The sequence below is a fragment of the Oncorhynchus mykiss genome, chromosome 11, assembly GCF_057628025.1.
Source record: "Oncorhynchus mykiss isolate SJ-2025 chromosome 11, ASM5762802v1, whole genome shotgun sequence".
Taxonomy (NCBI): Eukaryota; Metazoa; Chordata; class Actinopteri; order Salmoniformes; family Salmonidae; genus Oncorhynchus; species Oncorhynchus mykiss.
In genome coordinates, this window is record NC_143032.1 from 32,922,332 (window position 1) to 32,942,708 (window position 20,377).

Genomic DNA, 20,377 nt, shown 5'->3' on the forward strand with positions numbered 1-20,377 from the left:
TGATAAAACGGTTGTTGGTAGAACCCTTCATAGGGGGTTAAAGGTAGAACCATCTACGTAGGTTTCTTTGAAGAACCCTTCATAGAGGGTTCTAGATAGAACCCTCTACAACATATTCAATCCAGCACCAAAAAGGGTCACCCTATGGGGACAAACTGAAGAACCCTGTATGGGTCTACTACTTAGCACCTTTTTCTAAAAGTGAGATCCTAAGTGAATATGTATTTATTTTATATATTATATAACACAATACCATATGGTCTTCCTAAGGCTTTATTTTGAAGGCTTAGTTTTACCCTAATACAGCTATTGATGTTATGTTTGATACCGAAGCTAAGAGGCATGTGTCAAAATATCTACGCAGTTTACTTTGAAGCAGTGTGTCAGTGCCTCTGACACTTTATCAGAAGCATGTGATTAACGATGTCCAAAACTTTGTTTTGTCGACCAACCACCTGATTGGTTTGGTATTAGTTTCGGTAGAAGAGAAAAAGACTATGGCAGCGTTTCCCAAACTCGGTCCTCGGGACCCCAAGGGGTGCACGTTTTGGTTTTTGCCTCAGCACCACACATAATTCAAATAATCAAAGCATGATGATGATGATGATGATGAATTCATTGGTTGAATCAGCTGGGTAGTGCTAAGGCAAATAACTAAATGGGCACCCCTTGGGCTCCCTAAGACTGAGTTTGGGAAGTTATCAATCATTTCTTAGCATGCTCTATTGCAGGTAGTTTTTTTTCAATTGTTTGTTTTAATATCTATTTTTGTGCAGGTTCATTGATTGATTAATCTTATGCTACACAAAGATACATAGTTTTCTAAACTAATCATAACGATGAATTAGATTTTTTTCCCACTCATTACAGAAATGTTTGTTGCAGTTTAAAGGTTTTATCTCTGCACAATGTTCCTAACTCTGGCACTCATTCCTAATGCAGGTTGTAGGTGAATAAAAAAATCTAACTATTGCTTATTCTAACTATACATCACTTTGCTAGTCAGCATAATGTGACTTGCAAGAAGGTTTGCAAAATGCTGGTAACTTTCCCAAAACTCAGAGGTTTCCAGAAACCCTGGTTGGAAGTTTCCTGGAAACAGAAAAACCAAAATCCTTCAAAAACAAATTTTGAAACTCTACTTGCAGGCCTGGTGTGGCCTGACGTATGAACTGGGATACAATAATGCACTTATAACTAAAGGTGCAAAGGATGACCTTACAGTGTACCACTACAGTGACAAGTGTTTGAACCCCTTTAGGAAAACATCTAAATCTGAAACTCATGGTTTACAGTAGTGATGGGGAAACAAAGCTTCTTGAAGCATTGAGGCTTTCCAGCCAATTGTGTTGAAAAAACGTTCATTACTAGATGCTTTCATCAACACAGTGTAGGCTTGTGGCGCCGTAGCACGTGCTCACTGTGCTCACTGTGCTCACTCTCCAGCTTCAGAGATTTTTGCAATTCGTTCCAGTCATGGGCAGCAGAGAACTGGAAGGGAAGACGAACAAAAGAGGAATTGGCTTTGGGGGTGACCAGTGAGATATACCTGCTGGAGCGCGTGCTACGAGTGGGTGCTGCTATGGTGACCAGTGAGCTGAGATAAGGCGGGGCTTTACCTAGCAGAGACTTGTAGATAACCTGTAGCCAGTGGGTTTGGCGACGAGTATGAAGCAAGGGCCAACCAACGAGAGCGTACAGGTCGCAATGGTGGGTAGTGTATGGGGCTTTGGTGACAAAACGGATGGCACTGTGATAGACTGCATCCAGTTTGTTGAGTAGAGTGTTGGAGGCTATTTTATAGATGACATCACCGAAGTCGAGGATCGGTAGGATGGTCAGTTTTACGAGGGTATGTTTGGCAGCATGAGTGAAGGATGCTTTGTAGCAATATAGGAAGACGATTCTAGATTTAATTTTGGATTGGAGATGCTTAATGTGAGTCTGGAAGGAGAGTTTACAGTCTAACCAGACTTTGTAGTTGTCCACGTATTCTAAGTCAGAGCCGTCCAGAGTAGTGTAACATCACTAGTTACAGGCCATATCAGACATGCAAGTCACATTATGCTAATTTATAAGGCTATGTGTAATTCCTATTAGAATTCAGACAGTGTGTGGATATCCAACTCTTCAAATGTGTTTCATCTGCAACCAGTATTCAGAATGACTTGAAGAATTGGCAAGACACATTTATAAAACTACCCAAACCATCTACCTAAACCATCAGTAATGGGTGCAATAAATCCAAGTAACATATTGGATTACTTTAGAAAATGTTTGTAATTTAGATTTCAGTAGCATAAGATTAATGATACTGAAACAAACAATTAAAAAAGTCTACCTGCAATAGAGCATGCTGGGAAATATGATAATGATGTGCATGGTTATGAGCTTCAGGCCCCTGTGTTAGGATAAAACTAGGCCCTGAAAATAAAGCCTTTTGAAATACATAATTGTATTGTATTGCTTTATATCTCTCGCTCTATATATGTACATATATATACATTAATTGTAAAATATTTGCTTAGGATCTCACTTGGTGGATGAATGCAACAACCATCTATCTGTCTCTAACCATTTATCTGCCTCCCAATTGGTGCTGCATCTCAGTGCTAGAGGCATCACTACAGACCCTGGTTTGATTCCAGGCTGTATCACAACTGGCCATGATTGGGAGTCCCATAGGGCGGCGCACAATTGGCCCAGCGTCGTCCAGGTTAGGGTTGGGTGGGGGTAGGCTGTCATTGTGAATAATAATTTGTTCTTAACTGACTTGGCTAGTTAAATAAAGGTTCAATAAAAAAATAAAAAATGCAGTCATGGGTGGTAACTCTACAGTTTACTTGGAAGGCAAGGCACTCTGGGAAATATTTGAATAAGACTTTACAATAAGCAGTTTCTTCATTTAACACTTTCCGGTGTCTATATGGGTCCACAGACTCTGGTATTAGTGTTGTTTTAACACTCTTAGTGTTAATTCATCTTTTTTTAACACTGAAGAATTTGCTCTGTAATGTGTGTTGATCTCATTTATCATAGTCGGCCAAGGACTGGGGTAAGAAATGGTGATGCACATTTTTTTGTGTATGATGAATTACTTACTGATGACAGAGAATTGACTAGTTCTCTCTTTTTTTTTCTCTCTCGCACATTCGCACGCACGCACGCACGCACACACAAACACATACTCATACTCCCATCCTATCTTGTACCATCACTGGAGGGGCCATGGGGAATTGCCACAGCCTCCCCAAAGTCCTCAAACTTGGGAAGACGGTGGTCATCTTGCTCAGCATTGGAGCTACAGATGGGGCTTTCCAGGCGCCCAGGGAAGTTGGACCCGGTACAGTGTGCAGAGGAAGACATGTTGAAAGCAGGGGTCAACAGTTTTCGCTGTTCTGTCGATCAAAAAAAGATTTTTAAAAAGTGGTCAAGGAGATATGTATTGTATTTACAAGCAGAAAATGCTTGTATCTATGATAATTGCATAACATATTGCAACCAGGGCCGCACCCAGGACCTCCGAAGTGTTTTCTAAATTAACAAATCGAAACTCAGTCGGGTTCTCAACTACAAATCAAATCTAATTTTATTCGTCCCATGCTTCGTAAACAACAGGTGTAGACTAACAGTGAAGTGCTTACTCACAGGAACTTTACTGTTGAGAGTTAGGACATCAGAATTCACGAGGTGCAATTTCAAAACTTGGTAGTGCATCAATTAACCCATGTCAGTTAAAATGTTTTAGATTGGTATATTAATCTACTGCTAGGTAGAGTTGTAGTAATCCTGGCCAAATTACCGACTTGACTGTGCCCAGAGTACCTGACCTTTAGGGGGCCCCAATTGATTTTGTTCGTCACTCTCATATTTAGATATCATATTAACATGGCATAAATCATGGATAAAACAATATATATATATACACAAGAATTCGTCAAAATGCATTGAAATATTTCAGGATGGACAATAATCTGGAACCACTGGTACATGCACATCAATATTCATGAGCTAACATGATACATCACTGATTTGATTGTTATCAACAGCTCGGTTTCCATCCAATTGGCGACAGATTTTCATAGGAATATTCTAAAATCCGCATCAAAACCATATGCGCCATTTCCCATATTATGTATTTCCATCAAATTGACTTGTTGCAGATAAAAGACTTAGCATGCTGATGTAGTGTACATGAAAGTAACTTGAGGGGTTAAATTCCTACGTATCACATTTTCAACTCTACTGTTGGTTTTGTCATGAAAAATTACCACCCTGGTCTTGGCATGTGTGTTCTAGTCAACAGCTTGTAGATACAGTGCGGGTAAAGCCGACATGATGAGATTATTATGGACACAACAGCAAGATCATAATTTATTTCATCTGTAGCCTAATAAACTGCAAACGTTCACAAGTTGTTGTGGGAGGACAGTTACCCCCCCCCTTTAATTCATCTTAAGACCACCAAATTATTTTAGTGTCAGATGTCACCATATTATTTACTCAACACCTTCCCTGGCTGCAACTGCTCTTGCTCAATAACAACAAAAATGTTTTGAGATATTTCAACAAAATTATTTCGTGGTAAATTGATCAAATTGTTTAATTTTTTTTATTTTAAGTTCTATATATTCCAATGAAGTTAGATCTATAATTTAGAGAGAGAAATGTAGATAACTTTTGAGTAACGTAGTGATATGTTGGATGAGCGTGTTGTGGGCAACTCACAAAAATGGCAACATTTTTCAAGACTATTTAGTTCTCTGGTGAGTACTATCATCAGAACAAATGAATCCTACTTTTTTAACAGGCTAAGGCCGATTTATCTATTTGGCAATCGTTCCATACAACTAAAATGTTTTTCCTCATTTACCATGGTACATTTACTGTGGTAATTTATCCCACATGCCATTTCCAAGTTATGTAATCCATTCATTAAAGTGTATCTTTAAAAAGTATAGTCATTTCTTATTAAGACCAGGGGGAAATATCCCTGCACTTTAAACATTTGAAATTTGTAACTAAATCAAGTAATAGTGATGAGTTATATAATCTATCATTTTTCACAAATGAAAATGTAGGCTAATAAAGTTATTTCAAACGGAACACATGTATTATTTTTCAATAAGAGAGAAATGTTTGAATAAAGTATAGTCCTACTACTCCTATATTCTTATAAGTATTTCACGTTCATCAGCCTTACGGTTTTCGATGCTCCTGATAGGTTGATATTTCATTGGAGGCGGGAATAGAGAGCATAGACAAGGAAAGTTGCAGCTGTCTGGTATCAACGTAAAATCAGCTAAATTGCTGGTTTGTTCGTGTGGGTTTTTCGTTGCAATCAAGTTTATTTTATCATGTAGGTGCATGTAATCTCCTGTTAGTATCGGTTTAAGAAAACCAGCATGTGAAGTTCTGTGTCTTGGTTCCAATCCAGCCTATATGACTGCAGTGTTACTGATTATAATGTTATTATTGCCAGCCAGAGCAGTATAGGCTCAGTATTCAGGAAATAAAGAAATGAACCTTAACTGTTTGCTATATTTATTAAACATTGTTAGATCGTCCTTTATACATCCTTTGTAACATAAAACTTAATGTAAAGTATTACCCTTCTGAAAGAAGATAGACTGTTGTGGAAACCATGATGGAGAGCTTGAACACAGCATGTCAATACCGTGAATGGCAAATATTAATATATCCAGCCATATATCTTCGGTCGCAAATTAGATTTACAAGCAAATTTCCGTCACAAAATAGGGCCAATTTCCCTGACAGCGATTAAGCATAGTCCTTGACTGAAAAGCATGCTTAATGGGGAATTTCCGTTGACATATATTTTTTTGTCCAGAACTAGGCTTAATCTATGTCCAAGAAACTGACCCACAATCTACTGAGAAGAGAATTCCCACTCACCTTCAAAAGCTCAGGTAGATATGCAGTTGGAGGAAGAGTCACGCCAACAGATGTCAAGTGAATGTCGCCCATGTGTTTATATAGACCATAGAGTTCCCCTTCCCAAATCTTCCCCTGTCAGTGACAACTCTCGTCCTGTGTCATTTAGGGGAAGTCCAAGAAAAACGTTGCTGACAGGAGATTTTTGAGATGAGGTTGTTCTGACCTTCATGAAAACTGCTTTGAAAACAGAATTCTGTCTTTCATAAGATTTTTTTCAATTAAAATATAAATGATTTATCAATAGTGATGGAGGTCACAAAGGACATGAATTGAACTGAATAAACCTTATTAGGTTACACTTTATTTGGATAGTTCCATCAAGATGATCTACAGATCCTCAAACTACCAAATGCAACTGATATACAACAGCTTGCTCCAGTTATGGCTAGGTTTAGGGTTAGGAGATAGCAGGGTTAAGGTTAGGGTTAGTGGATAGTTAGTTGAAATATTGACAATTAGTTGAACACCTACTAAACATCTACGAACCATCTATTTGGGACTATTGAAATAAAGTGTTTGCAATTATTAAGCTCTAAGGGGGAAATCTGGATTCATCACCATCATACAGGACCAAAACAACAACAACAACATAGGCCTTCTTAAGTGATAATGCCCGAGAAACCAATGTTAGGAGGATATATTGGTATGGGTGTTGTTAGAGACAAAGTGAAGTTATGAGGATACTATTTAAAATGGAACTAACATTTCAGTAACTGGTGCAAAAAATGTAACTAACAGATTGGATTAGTTTATAAAAATGTATTGTATCTATCTTTGTGTAGCGTAAGATTAATCAATGAATCAACATAAATGCACAAACATAGATATTGAAACAAAGCAATAGAGCATGTTGGGAAATGTCATGAAGAAGGATGTGATATTGGTTCAAAGTGATCTGTATGAGTTATTTTTTTAAATGATAACAACTTTGCTTAGGATCTCCCTTGGTGACGTTTATAGGACCAGAAATTGATAAATGCAACAACCATGTCTCTGTACTAACAAAAACAGGCATAGGTGGTAACTCTACAATTTACTTGAAAGGCAAGGCTTTTCAAGGTGAAATATTTGAACAAGGTTTTACACTAAGCGGTATGTTAATTTAACACTGGTCTGTTGTCTATATGAGTCGACGGATTCAACACTTCCAGAGTTGATTTAACACTCAGTGTTCATTTCTTATTTCTTTGATACTGGAGAATATGCTGTGTAGGTTTTGGGTTACTAGTAGATAGAGCAAATTGAAGTCTAATCTTTCATATTGATAATTTTGAATGATTTAAAGAAAAATCAGCACTTGGGGCCAGAGTTAGGGGAGATGGGGTCCCTTACAGGAAAAACACATGATTTCACATGTGGAAAATCTCAGCTTTATATAATACACTTAAGAAAAACTATTATATTTATCATAGGGATTCAAGAGTAACATTTAAACAAAATAATATCCCACACAAACAGTTGACAACTACCCAGAAAACCTTCAAATTGCTGAAATAAGTAAATTAAATCAATGTTGAGAGAATAGTCAAATCAACTGATAACTAAAATAGCAATGCAGATGGCACGCTTTTGCTAAACGCAGACATGTATTACAGGTAATGAGGACAGAGGACTTATTTCACTGGTACAGACTAGTTGGTACAGCCGAAAGATCAGCATACCGCTAATGCAGAGGCTGTGTGTTCAAATCGCAGTTGGGGTCATATAAAAAAATGTCACTACTAAGTGATCAAATTAAATCATATTGTCATCGATTAAAGATTCGTACACTATTTTATCTGAACAGTTGCGAAATCCATTTTTGGACTAATGAATGTGATGGAGACGTGAATGAGGATGTGTTCAACCCTCAGTTCCGAAGCTTCTCTATTCCATTTGTTTTGTTGCCTTTAAAAGTGTGTTTTGTAGCCTAATAGCAAGTTTACCCAGGATCGGATCCACTCTTTGCGTCCGTGGACTACACCACTCCGTTGTTCTTCGTGGCCTTTCTCAGCAGGAGATCTGTGGCCTTTCTCAGCAGGAGATCTGTGGCCTTTCTCAGCAGGATATCTGTGGCCTTTCTCAGCTGGAGATCTGTGGCCTTTCTCAGCAGGAGATCTGTGGCCTTTCTCAGCAGGAGATCTGTGGCCTTTCTCAGCAGGAGATCTGTGGCCTTTCTCAGCAGGAGATCTGTGGCCTTTCTCAGCAGGAGATCTGTGGCCTTTCTCAGCAGGAGATCTGTGGCCTTTCTCAGCTGGAGATCTGTGGCCTTTCTCAGCTGGAGATCTGTGGCCTTTCTCAGCTGGAGATCTGTTGGCGGATTGGATTGTCTGACTGACCACAACCTTTTTGTATACGGTATTTCATTTGTTTTGGTGTGATGTATACCGTGATGATTTATGTAGTTAGTTGTGGTTGAGGTCACTTGAGTTCCATGAACTTTTTTACCGGACTCTTTTTAGGCCTGAGAAACAGGACGTTTCTGGAGGAACCAGAGATCATTATTTGTTATATTGTTATGTGTGTGTGTGATCATTTGTTGGTAATACAACCCACGTAAAAGAATAGTTGTTTTTTAAGTTCTTTCCAATGTTTTAAGGGTTTATGAAAAGTGTATCTCCATCCTGAATTTTACACAAGTCCTTTGTATTGGTGTAGACTTGACGGACCAGATGGGACTCATTCCCTCCCAAAACAAAAGGAGAAACCAATGTTTTCTCTGGTAGGCACAACCTACCTGGCACCCCTATAAATAATAAGTCAAGTCAAAACTGTTACAGACTACAATCACGGATATTGTAGAACAAGGAGCATAGACATATTTGGTTCAGAACTGGCATGGCATTCTATTCTATTCATATGATCTATTCTAAGGATTTGTCTGTCTAACCACACACTGACATGTACAGCTCTCTGGGTGAGGTTCTGTCTGTCTAACCACACACTGACATGTACAGCTCTCTGGGTGAGGTTCTGTCTGTCTAACCACACACTGACACGTACAGCTCTCTGGGTGAGGTTCTGTCTGTCTAACCACACACTGACATGTACAGCTCTCTGGGTGAGGTTCTGTCTGTCTAACCACACACTGACATGCACAGCTCTCTGGGTGAGGTTCTGGCTGTCTAACCATACACTGACATGTACAGCTCTTTGGGTAAGGTTCTGTCTGTCTAACCACATACTGACATGAACAGCTCTCTGGGTGAGGTTCTGTCTGTCTAACCACACACGGACATGTACAGCTCTCTGGGTGAGGTTCTGTCTGTCTAACCACACACTGACATGCACAGCTCTCTGGGTGAGGTGTTGTCTGTCTAACCACACACTGAACTGACATGCACAGCTCTCTGGGTGAGGTTCTGGCTGTCTAACCACACACTGAACTGACATGCACAGCTCTCTGGGCGAGGTTCTGGCTGTCTAACCAATGCCACTTGTCTCTCGTCTTTCATCTTCTCTAGTCATTCAGAACAGATACTGGACCTATACATTTTTTTTCTGATGGTACATGTTAGTCATCATCCCCTCATGTGGTGTCCCATACAAGACAGTTCCCTGACATATTTGAAGAATACACAGGGTCTCTCCCGTACCATTCAATAATAACTAAAGACGATGAAAAGTTATAGATGTGTCTCGTTTCATTTTAATACCGAGTGTAAGGTCTCTTCCAGTTCAGACATCTGTATCAACTTGTCTTTTAATCAGGGGATTCCATGAAAAACCATCTCTCCTGTCCTCCATCTGTAGAAACACAAGGTGGTGTTGATACACACAGCACTGCTAACATTATCAATGGTTGTTAGGTCAAATCCAGGACTGACAAATGATAGTATTTTGACCTATAACAAGATAAAATGTGACCAACCTGAAGTGTGACTGGTGCCTAGCCACTTACTGCCTCAGCCTTCTGCTCCTGATGAGGTAGGGGGGTTTCCCATGGCACTGCTGAACAGTTTAAATGAACACCACATGGCAGCTGGGGGTGGACCACACCTTGCTGTCTCTGGGCAATTGGGCATCATTGGCAATGTAAATAATCCTTACCCGACTCATCCATACCTGTCGTGCCACACTCACTTCCAAATTTCGCTTTGGACGAGACTGAAGTTATGACCAAAATGATCCTATTTACTATCTGTAGTCAATTTTGACACCAGAATAATTGTTTCTGACTCATATTGATGCCACATATCCCGTTTTATATCCAGAAAAGTTGCTTCTAGGAGGCAGTTCCCCTTTAACACCACCTGTTCACATGTGAGGAGAATACATGCTTTCACCTCACATGTGAATTGCAGATTCACAAGTGGAAATGGCAGTTTCACATGTGAAAAACAAATTCGTTTAACCTGACTCTCAGAATGTGAAATAGCATTTTCATATTGACTGTTCACATGTGAAATTTCAAGTTTTGTCATGGTATCACATGTTGAAATGTCTCATCCCCATGTTGTCACATTTATTTCACATGAGATCATGTGCTTTTACATGTTGTCACATCTTATCACATTAACTTCACATAAGATCGCGTGTATTTTCCGTAAGGGGTAACTTCAGCCAAAGGGTTAGTTTAGCCACCCCTTGTTTCTAGGAAATATTTAGGAAGAAGTCATCATTTCATGGCTAATATAGTCTAAATGTTTGCCTTGGGGTAATACCCCATACCCCATACAAATTATGATTCAATTGTATCAGTTTAATGCATAATATGCATAGTATTTTTGCAATGTGTCATGCATAAGAGCATTTTTCTTGTTACAGAGTAGACCTCATCATGCCCGTGTACGCAAATGTAAAACAAGCAGGGGTTCTTGAGAGAGTTGCCAAGGAAGTGAGAGAAGGGAAGAAGTCAATTTGAGCAGCAGCAAGGGTACCATTTTTTTTAACATGTACCTGTGTGAATGAGAGGCTATGATAGGGTAGCAGAGGCACACAAGGTCTTCTCTGATGACATAGCGTCTAAGCTTGCTAAACATATCAAGAATCTCACGAACCAGTTTCATGGGTTTAGTAGTTTCAAATGCTGATAGCTTGCCTACGAATTGGCACATTGAAACAACATCCCTGTCCCAGACAACTTTTCATAAAATTGATCGGAAAGTGATGTTGAACAGAGATATCTAAATGTAGGCATGCGTTTAAGATATACAGTATACCACACCGCAAATTCCATGAATTAAACGTTGACCTACCAGCACTATCACTCACTGTCACAGGACTCAATCAACCACTTGCCACAAGGCGACTCAACTTTCCTGTCCCTATGATCGACTTACCCCATACCCGTAACAAGAGACCACTTATTTTGGACAAGCTATGTTTAAAAAATATATGTTTCCTTGAATTCTGATTATTTTCAGGGATATGCAACATCCTGAAATACATCTAGATATATTTGTTAGAAAGAACACTATATCTACCTTGACGTAGTGATCCTGAATTTAAAAAAGGGCTCAACATACCCACGTTGAAGAATTTCTAATAAGAGAATCATTTCAAATAAATACAAATAACATTTTGATTTAAAGTTGTGCCAAGAGACCCCTTATTTTGGAAAAGTTATGTTTTGAAAACTGTTATGTTTACATGAATTTATCATGTATTTCCAGGTATACACAACATCCTGAAATATATGAAGATATCTTTGATAGAAAGAATACTATATTTTCCTTGACATAGTGATGAGGACTGTAAAAAAATGGCTCAGCATACATAAATTGAAGAACTTCTAATTAAAGAATCATCTTTAATCTTTTTATAAATAAATGCATTTTTTTTGTTTCTACTCTACTCTTTCTATACTTCTTGGGAAGTATACAGGGAAGAAAGTTAACAGGGTGCTCTGCAGTGGCTTATTACTTGAAAGTAGGCCAACTGTACTGAAAACTCTAGTAGAGCAACTTAATACACAAGAGCAACCATTCATAATACACTTGCCATTATTATATCTTGAGGCCTACTGAACTCATTTAGAGCAGCAGACACTGATTTGTGTGACCTCTTCTTCTCTAAATGTCAGATATCAAAACATGACAGTGCACTTTCTGCAGCTAGTTGAATTTCCTCATTTGAACACTTTCTATAAAACAGATTGAGCACAAAGCACCCTAGCTGGGTCACTCAGACCCTTTCTCAGTAGGTCACTGGCTGCTGACAGGGCTTTGACATGACTCGCACAAACTACTCAGCATGACCTTCGTTGAGATTCCACAAACATCTCCTGTTGATGACTATCTGCAAGTGATGGCCGTCACGGCTCATTTTCCCAGAGACTCAGTCTATAAAAATATTTATAAAATATAAATACAAACAAAACGAAGTTAAATATTATATTGTGTTTGAAGTTGAAAATAGACGGAACATTTTCAATCTTATTTGACCTATGCACTAACAAGGCTTTTCAGCATTTGCATCTTGACACCTGCTAGATTACTGTGAATGTATTGATTTACTGTACTTCAACAACAGATGTACTCACATTAAATGTGTTGATTAGGAGTCAAACCTTCTCTCAAACAGCCTAATACATACTCTTAGAATAGGTTTACTCCATTAATGTACTTGGTCACGTAAAAGTGTTTTTTCATGTTTTTTCATTCCATTCCAGTTCTTTCTAGTCCAGGACTTGGTGTATTATGTGTCTGTGAAACTGCTGCTTTACATCAATCAATCAATCAATCAATCAATCAATCAATCAATCAATCACATTTATTTATAAAGCCCTTTTTACATCAGCCAATGTCAAAAAGTGCTGTACAGAAACCCAGCCTAAAGCCCCAAACAGCAAGCAATGCAGATGTAGAAGCACGGTGGATAGGAAAAACTCCCTAGAAAGGCCAGAACCTAGGAAGAAACCTCGAGAGGAACCAGGCTCTGAGGGGTGGTCAGTCCTCTTCTGGCTGTGCCGGGTGGAGATTATTACAGAACATGGCCAAGATGTTCAAACGTTCATAGATGACCAGTAGGGTCAGATAATAATATAATCATAATGATTGTAGAGGGTGACCGAGACTAATAAATAGACCTACTCCCTAGAAGGGAAATGGACAAGGTAGTTGACAGATTTTGGAACATATTTTGAAGCTGTAGATGGTGTATGACCCTGCATAGGGCAAATTCAATTTAGAAATTCTAATCTTTTTTGGCTTTAGAAACAAGGTCATATTTCACTTAAAACATTTAAATAATATATTTCCTCTGAAGGTGTGATAATAGCACAAGTCCTGCCACATTATATAAGATTAAGGTACATTTATAGTGGAGCAACCATGACATTTAGCTAACACTGACTCCCACAAGAAACACTGCTTTCTTGGAGTTGGTTCAAGCTCGCAGGTGTCTGGAACATTGGTGAGTTCATCTGAGTGTGTATATGAAATGTATAGCTAGTTAGCAGTGCACTAACGGTGATGCCATCCGCTCTGAGACCTAAAGTTGTTGTTTCTCTTGCTCTGAAAGACCTGTGGTTTTTGTGGCACAACTGGTAGCCCTACCTTGTGGAGACACATGTCAATGTGTTCAGAGAGTCACTGGTTTTTACTGTGACACAATGTACATATACTTATGTATGGCTCAATTGATGATAGGAGTACACATCAACATTAAGCTGTTAAAAAACAAATATGTTTTAAGTGGGAATAAGCATTGGTCTGAAGCCAAAAAATAAAAGAAATTCCCATGAGCACCACAATGCCTATTCCACCCATGCTCTACCAAGGTTTACCAGCACACAGCTTTGATCTACTAGAGTAGCTACAGTCTTAGAAAAACAGTGCTATCTAGAAGATAATAGGGTTATTCTGGTGTCCCCATAGGAGAACCCTTTGAAGAACCCTTTTGGTTCCAGGTAGAACCTTTTTGGGTTCAAGTAGAACCGTTTCCAGAGGGTTCTAATAATGAAACCCAAAATGGCTGTACCTAGAACCAAAAAAGGCTATAGCTGGAACCAAAAAGGGTTCTCCTATGGGGACAGCTAAATAACCCTTTTGGAATCTTTCTTCTAAGAGTGTATGTTGGTATTGTACTGTAGGCAGGTTGCTTAAAATTCAAACATTTTCAAACAGCCTAATTCATACTCTTAGAGGACGTGCTTCCACAATAATGTGATTTGTACCACATGCCACATTGGATTTTTCACACACTACAGTAAGACACTACACTACATTTTCATGTTTTTTTTTTTTATGGAAGCAAGCTTTGTCTTTATACTTACAAGACCATTAGGCTTGATTGAGTGGTTTGTCTTGTGGCGCATGCTTGTATTTCCTTAAACCTTTATTTTAGCAATACATGCCATAAAAAAAAACATAACATCCTTTTTTGGTCAGTACTGTAGGCGCCCAACAGGTGGTGGTGTATTGGACACAGTAGCTCAGATAGATCGAGCCTGTATGCATTCCTGATTCCAGTAATGTTCACATTGACGTAAGCTCAGAACCACTTGTTTCAAACATGGTGCTATTTTATCAATTGCTGTGCTGATCAATTGACAGTTCATTACCTCTGTCAAAATAATATGTAGCTTAAAGTTATGTTTGTACCTGTATTTGTTTTAGCAATAAAGATGGTGATCAATTCAAATGTTATTAGTCACATGCGCCAAATACAACAGGTGTAGACCTTACAGTGAAATGCTTACTTATGAGCCCCTAACCAACAATGCAGTAAAAAAAAATGCAGATAAGAATAAGAGATAAAATTAACAAGTAATTAAATTAACAAGTAAATTAAAGAGCAGCAGTAAAATAAAAATAGCGAGACTATATACAGGGAGGTACCAATACAGAGTCAATGTGTGGGGGCACTGGTTAGTTGAGGTAGTATGTACATGTAGGAAGAGTTATTAAAGTGACTATGCATAGATGACAACAGAGAGTAGCAGTGGTGTAAAGAGGCGGGGGGGGGGGGAGCAAATAGTCTGGGTAGCCATTTGACTTGATGTTCAGGAGTCTAATAGATTGGGGGTAGAAGCTGTTTAGAAGTCTCTTGGCCCTAGACTTGGCGTTCCGGTACCGCTTAATGTGCGGTAGCAGAGAGGACAGTCTATGACTAGGGTGGCTGGACTCGTTGACAAGACAACTGTCTTGGTGTGATTGGACCATGTTAGTTTGTTGGTGAACTTGAAGCTCTCAACCAGCTCCACTGCAGCCCCGTCGTTGAGAATGGGGGCGTGCTTGGTCCTCTTTTGCCTGTAGTCCACAATCATTACCTTTGTCTTGATCACGTTGAGTGAGCGGTTGTTGTCCTGGCACTACATGGCCAGGTCTCTGACCTCCTCCCTATAGGCTGTCTCGTCGTTGTCGGTGATCAGACACTGTTGTGTCATTGGCAAATTTAATGATTGTGTTGGAGTTGTGCCTGGCCGTGCAGTCATGAGTTAACAGGGAGTACAGGAGTGGACTGAGCAATCACCCCTGAGGGTCCCATGTGTTGAGGATCAGAATGGCGGATGTGTTGTTACCTACAGACGTGAGTGCTACGGGTCGGTACTCATTTAGGTTACCTTAGGGTTCCTGGGCACAGGGACTATGGTGGTCTGCTTAAAACATGTTGGTATTACAGACTCAGACAGGGAGAGTTTGAAAATGTCAGAAGACACTTGCCAGTTGGTCGGGGGATGCTTGCTGTACACGTCCTGGTAATACGTCTGGCCCTGCGGCGTTGTGAATGTTGACCTGTTTAAAGGTCTTACTCAAATCCGCTGCAGAGATCGTGATCACACAGTCTTCCGGAACAGCTGGTGCTCTCATGCATGTTTCAGTGTTATTTGCCTCAAAGCGAGCATAGAAGTAGTTTAGCTCGTCTGATAGGCTCGTGACTGGGCAGCTCTCGGCAGTTCTTCCCTTTGTAGTCTGTAATGGTTTGCAAGCCCTGGCACTACCAGCGAGCGTTGGAGCCGGTGTAGTACAACTCGATCTTAGTCCGGTATTGACGCTTTTCCTGTTTGATGGTTTGTCAGATGGCATAGCGGGATTTCTTATAGGCTTCTGGGTTAGAGTCCCACTCCTTGAAAGAGGCAGCTTTACAATAGGCCTATATCTAAAGTTTGGACACACAGGATTTTTCTTTATTTTGAATATTTTCTACATTGTAGAATACTAGTGAAGATATCAAAACTATGAAATAACACATATGGAATCATGTAGTAACCAAAAAAAGTGTTAAACAAATATAAATAGATTTTATATTTGAGATTCTTCATTGTAGCCTCCCTTTACCTTGATGGCAGCTTGGCACACTCTTGGCATTTTCTCAACTTGCATCATGAGGGAGAAGAATGGCACATTTATCCTACCAAACGGGACATTAAAAACTTATATCTTATGTTTCACAAAGTCGTGGCGGAACGACGACATTAAGAACATTCTATGGGCAGGACAGAACAGCAGACTCTGGTAAGACACGGGGCGGGGCCCTATGCATTTATGTAAACAGCTGGTGCACGATATCTAAGGACGTCTCGAGGTTTTGCTCGCTTGAGGTAGAGTATCACACGATAAGCATGCAGCATGTGTATGCGTGGGCGCACTGTTTGTAGGTGCGTACGTGTGTGTAGGTAGGTAGCTAAGTCATTTCAGATTCACTTGAAGGTGTCATGGAAAGCTCTCTGTGTGTGTGTATGTATGCATGTGTGAGGAAGTCATACAAATAGTTTGCATAATGAAACAAATAGGGAGGATGAAATAATTCTCTCTCCCTCGCTGAAGTCAGCAGAATTTATAGCGAGCCAATGAGTTTCACTTTTTTCGTGCCAGACCCGGGGGCACTCGCCAGAATACTAAAACGTTTGTCAGGTAGCTTGCTAAAGGAGAATCCTCCATCTGCCTCGGCGTATTGCTAGCCCCCCAACACTTAATTTAGAATGGAGTCCATGCTGCAATAAGTAATAAGTGAAGGGCTAAAAAATTTAATATTGGCTGGAGCCCAGAAGATTATTACCCCGCACCCTCCCCCTTCCCCTTTCTGATAGTTTGATTATGATAAGAACCTTGACTTTTTTTAATGAGATATGGTTCTTGAACTTTTCCTAAAAAGCTTTTCCCTCCCCGTTGATAAATTAACCAGCATAGTTGTTAAACAGCCTTGGATAAATGTATATCCTAACTTCGAATGGATCCTTGGCAGTGTGGTGCCGGAGCAACAACCTCTCCCTCAGCGTCAGCAAGACCAAGAAGCTGATCGTGGACTACAGGAAACGGGGGGCGAGCACGCCCCCATCCACATCGACGGGACAGCAGTGGAGCAGGTAGACAGCTTCAAGTTCCTCAGTGTCCAAATCATTAATGACTTAAAATGGTCCAAACACAAACGCACAGTTGTGAAGGGGCGACCGTGGCGCTACCCCTCAGGAGGTTGAAAAAGTTTGGCATGGGCCCTAAAATCCTGAAAAGGTTCTGCAGCTGTACAAGTGAAGGCATATTGACTGGCTGCATCACTGCTTGGTATGGCAAAAGCACCGCCCTCGATCGCATGGCTCTACAGTGGGTTGTGTGGACAGCCCCGTACATTACTGGGGCCAAGCTCCCTGCCATCCAGGACCTCTATATCACGCGGTGTGAAAAGAATGCCAGGAAAATCAAAGACCCCAACTACTCAAGCCAAAGACTATTTTATCTGCTGCCGCACAGCAAGAGGTACCAGTGCATCAAGTCTGACACCAACAGGCTCTTGAACAGACACTATCCCCAAGCAATACAACTGATAAAAAGCAAACAAAATAGCTACACGGACCGAGTTTACCTTGCATCTTTATTGATCTTTAATTTCAGTATTTTCTACTACACCTGCATGGCTTGCTGTTTGGGGTTTTAGGTTGGGTTTCTGTACAGCACTTTGAGATATCAGCTGATCTAAGAAGGGCTATATAAATAAATCTGATTTGATTTGCACTGTCTCTATGCACACTCACATACACTGTCACCCCAACACACATACAAACACTCTCTCCATAATTTGCTCACTCACACATATATGCACATACATTTCTACTAACTCTGCACACCCACTCACATGCAAGCTGCTGCTACTCTGTTTATCTTATATCCTGTTGCCTAGTCACCTTACCCCTATATATATCTACCTCCATCACTCCAGTATCCCTGCACATGTAGATATGGTATTGGAACTGACATTTTGAATATTTCCTGTGTTTATAATGCTTACTTACTTACTTTATTGTGTATTTCATATTTCTTAGTCGTATTTCTCGTCTTTTGTTCTAGTAATACATTGTTATTGATTATTGCATTGTTGCGTGTAACGGATGTGAAACGGCTAGCTTAGTTAGCGTGGGCGCTAAATAGCGTTTCAATCAGTGACGTCACTTGCTCTGAGACCTTGAAGTAGTAGTTCCCCTTGCTCTGCAAGGGCCGCGGCTTTTGTGGAGCGATGGGTAACGATGCTTCGAGGGTGACTGTTGATGTGTGCAGAAGGTCCCTGGTTCGCGCCCGGGTATGGGCGAGGGGACGGTCTAAATTTGTACTGTTACATTGATGCTGTTGACCCGGATTACTGGTTGCTGCGGAAAAAGGAGGAAGGTCAAAAGGGGGGTGAGTGTAACGGATGTGAAACGGCTAGCTTAGTTAGCGTGGGCGCTAAATAGCGTTTCAATCAGTGACGTCACTTGCTCTGAGACCTTGAAGTAGTAGTTCCCCTTGCTCTGCAAGGGCCGCGGCTTTTGTGGAGCGATGGGTAACGACGCTTCGTAGGCGTCAGTTGTTGATGTGTGCAGAAGGTCCCTGGTTCGCGCCCGGGTATGGGCGAGGGGACGGTTTAAAATTAAACTGTTACATGCGCATTGAGTTTGCAAGAACGGCATTTCACTGTACTTGTGCATGTGAGATTAAAACTTATTTTTGACTGGTGACGCGCTGCAAGTCCCACCTCTCCCATCTCCTCATTGGTTTTTAAGAGCAAATACCCACCTGGGAGATTGAAAGCTGAACTGAAGTCCACACTCTAGGCCAGTTGATAGTGGTAATGCACCTTAAAGTTGGTTGCCAACCGCCATATAAAACCCACAGAAGGAGTAGACTGAAGGGGGGAGAATACTAGAAATGGAGTTTCCCCTTTTATCTGTGGATTAGTTGTCAGAGTAGAGAACACACAATTTTGTGTGACTCAAAATGCGCCAAAATTATACAAAGATCCAGGAAATAAAATTACCTTGTGCCTTTCAGGTAAAATAACAACCCAATGGGTATATCCCAGGACAAATTAGCTATATTTCAACCTGCGTGTCCTGATCGCATCTGGACAAAATCAACATGTGCGAGTCGGAGTGGACTTCTAGTCCGACTCAGGAGGCGGGCACACCATCCACCGCTTCCTAGTATAATACTCGCTAATGTTCAGTTCTGGACAATAAAGTAGATGAGCTCAGGGTCGAGGATCACCTTCCAGAGAGATATCAGGAACTTTAACATACTTTGTTTCATGGAATCATGGCTCTCAGGATATACTGTCCCTGTCCATACAGCCAGCTGGGTTCTCATTTCATCGTGCAGACAGAAATAAAGATTGTTTTGATCACGCGGACTGGGATATGTTCCGGGTAGCCTCAGAGAATAACATTGATGTTTACACGGACACGCTGACTGAGTTCATCAGGAAGTGTATTGGCAGATGTTGTTCCCATTGTGTCTATTAAATCGTACCCAAACCAGAAACCGTGGGAAGATTCCAGCAAAACTGAAAGTGCAAACTACCTCATTTAACCATTGCATGGTGACTGGGAATATCGTAAAATACAAACAGTGTAGTTATTCCCTCCGTAAGGCAATCAAACAGGCAAAACATCAGCACAGAGACAAAGTGGACTCGCAATTTAACGGCTCAGACATGAGATGTATGCGGCAGACAATCTACAGACAATCATGGATTACAAAGGGATCAACGGACACCGACGTCTTGTTCCCAGACAAGCTAAACACCTTCTTCACCCGTATTGAGGATAACACAGTGACACCGACGCGGCCCGCTCCCAAGGACTGTGAGCTCCAGTTCTCCGTGGCCGACGTGAGTAAAACATTTAAGTGTGTCAACCCTCACAAGGCTGCTGGCGCAGACCAGCTAGCTGGAGTGTTTACAACTGGAGTGTTCAATCTCTCCCTATCAAAGTCTGCTGTTCCAACTTGATTCAAGATGTGCACCATTTGTTCCTGTACCCAAGAAAGCAAAGGTAACTGAACTAAATGACTATCGCCCCATAGCACTCACTGCTGTCATCATGAAGTGCTTTGAGGTGCTAGTCGAGGATGATATCACCTCTACCTTACCTGACACCCTAGACCATTTCTATTTGCTTACCACCCTAATAGATCCACAGACGATGCAATCGCACTGCACACTGCCTTATCCTATCTGGACATGAGGAATAACTATGTCAGAACGCTGTTCATTAACTATAGCTTAGCCTTCAACACCATAGTACCCT

At 40.6% G+C, this 20,377-nt stretch overlaps 1 protein-coding gene across 2 annotated transcripts in view; it reads right to left on the reverse strand.

Moving 5' to 3' along the window:
• Positions 1-5,973, reverse strand: part of LOC110536595 (coagulation factor XIII A chain-like) — a 29,536-nt gene extending 23,563 nt beyond the window's left edge. Inside the window, exons 1-2 of one of the 2 annotated variants that reach the window (XM_036935310.2) lie at positions 5,917-5,973; positions 3,213-3,398 (exon numbers count right to left, since the gene is read on the reverse strand). In XM_036935310.2, the coding sequence (XP_036791205.2) occupies positions 3,213-3,366 (154 nt within the window). In that variant the 5' untranslated portion in view covers positions 3,367-3,398; positions 5,917-5,973. The remainder of the gene's footprint in view (positions 1-3,212; positions 3,399-5,916) is intronic. The other variant, XM_090189877.1, reaches the window with a different exon arrangement.
• Between the last annotated feature and the right edge of the window lie 14,404 nt (positions 5,974-20,377).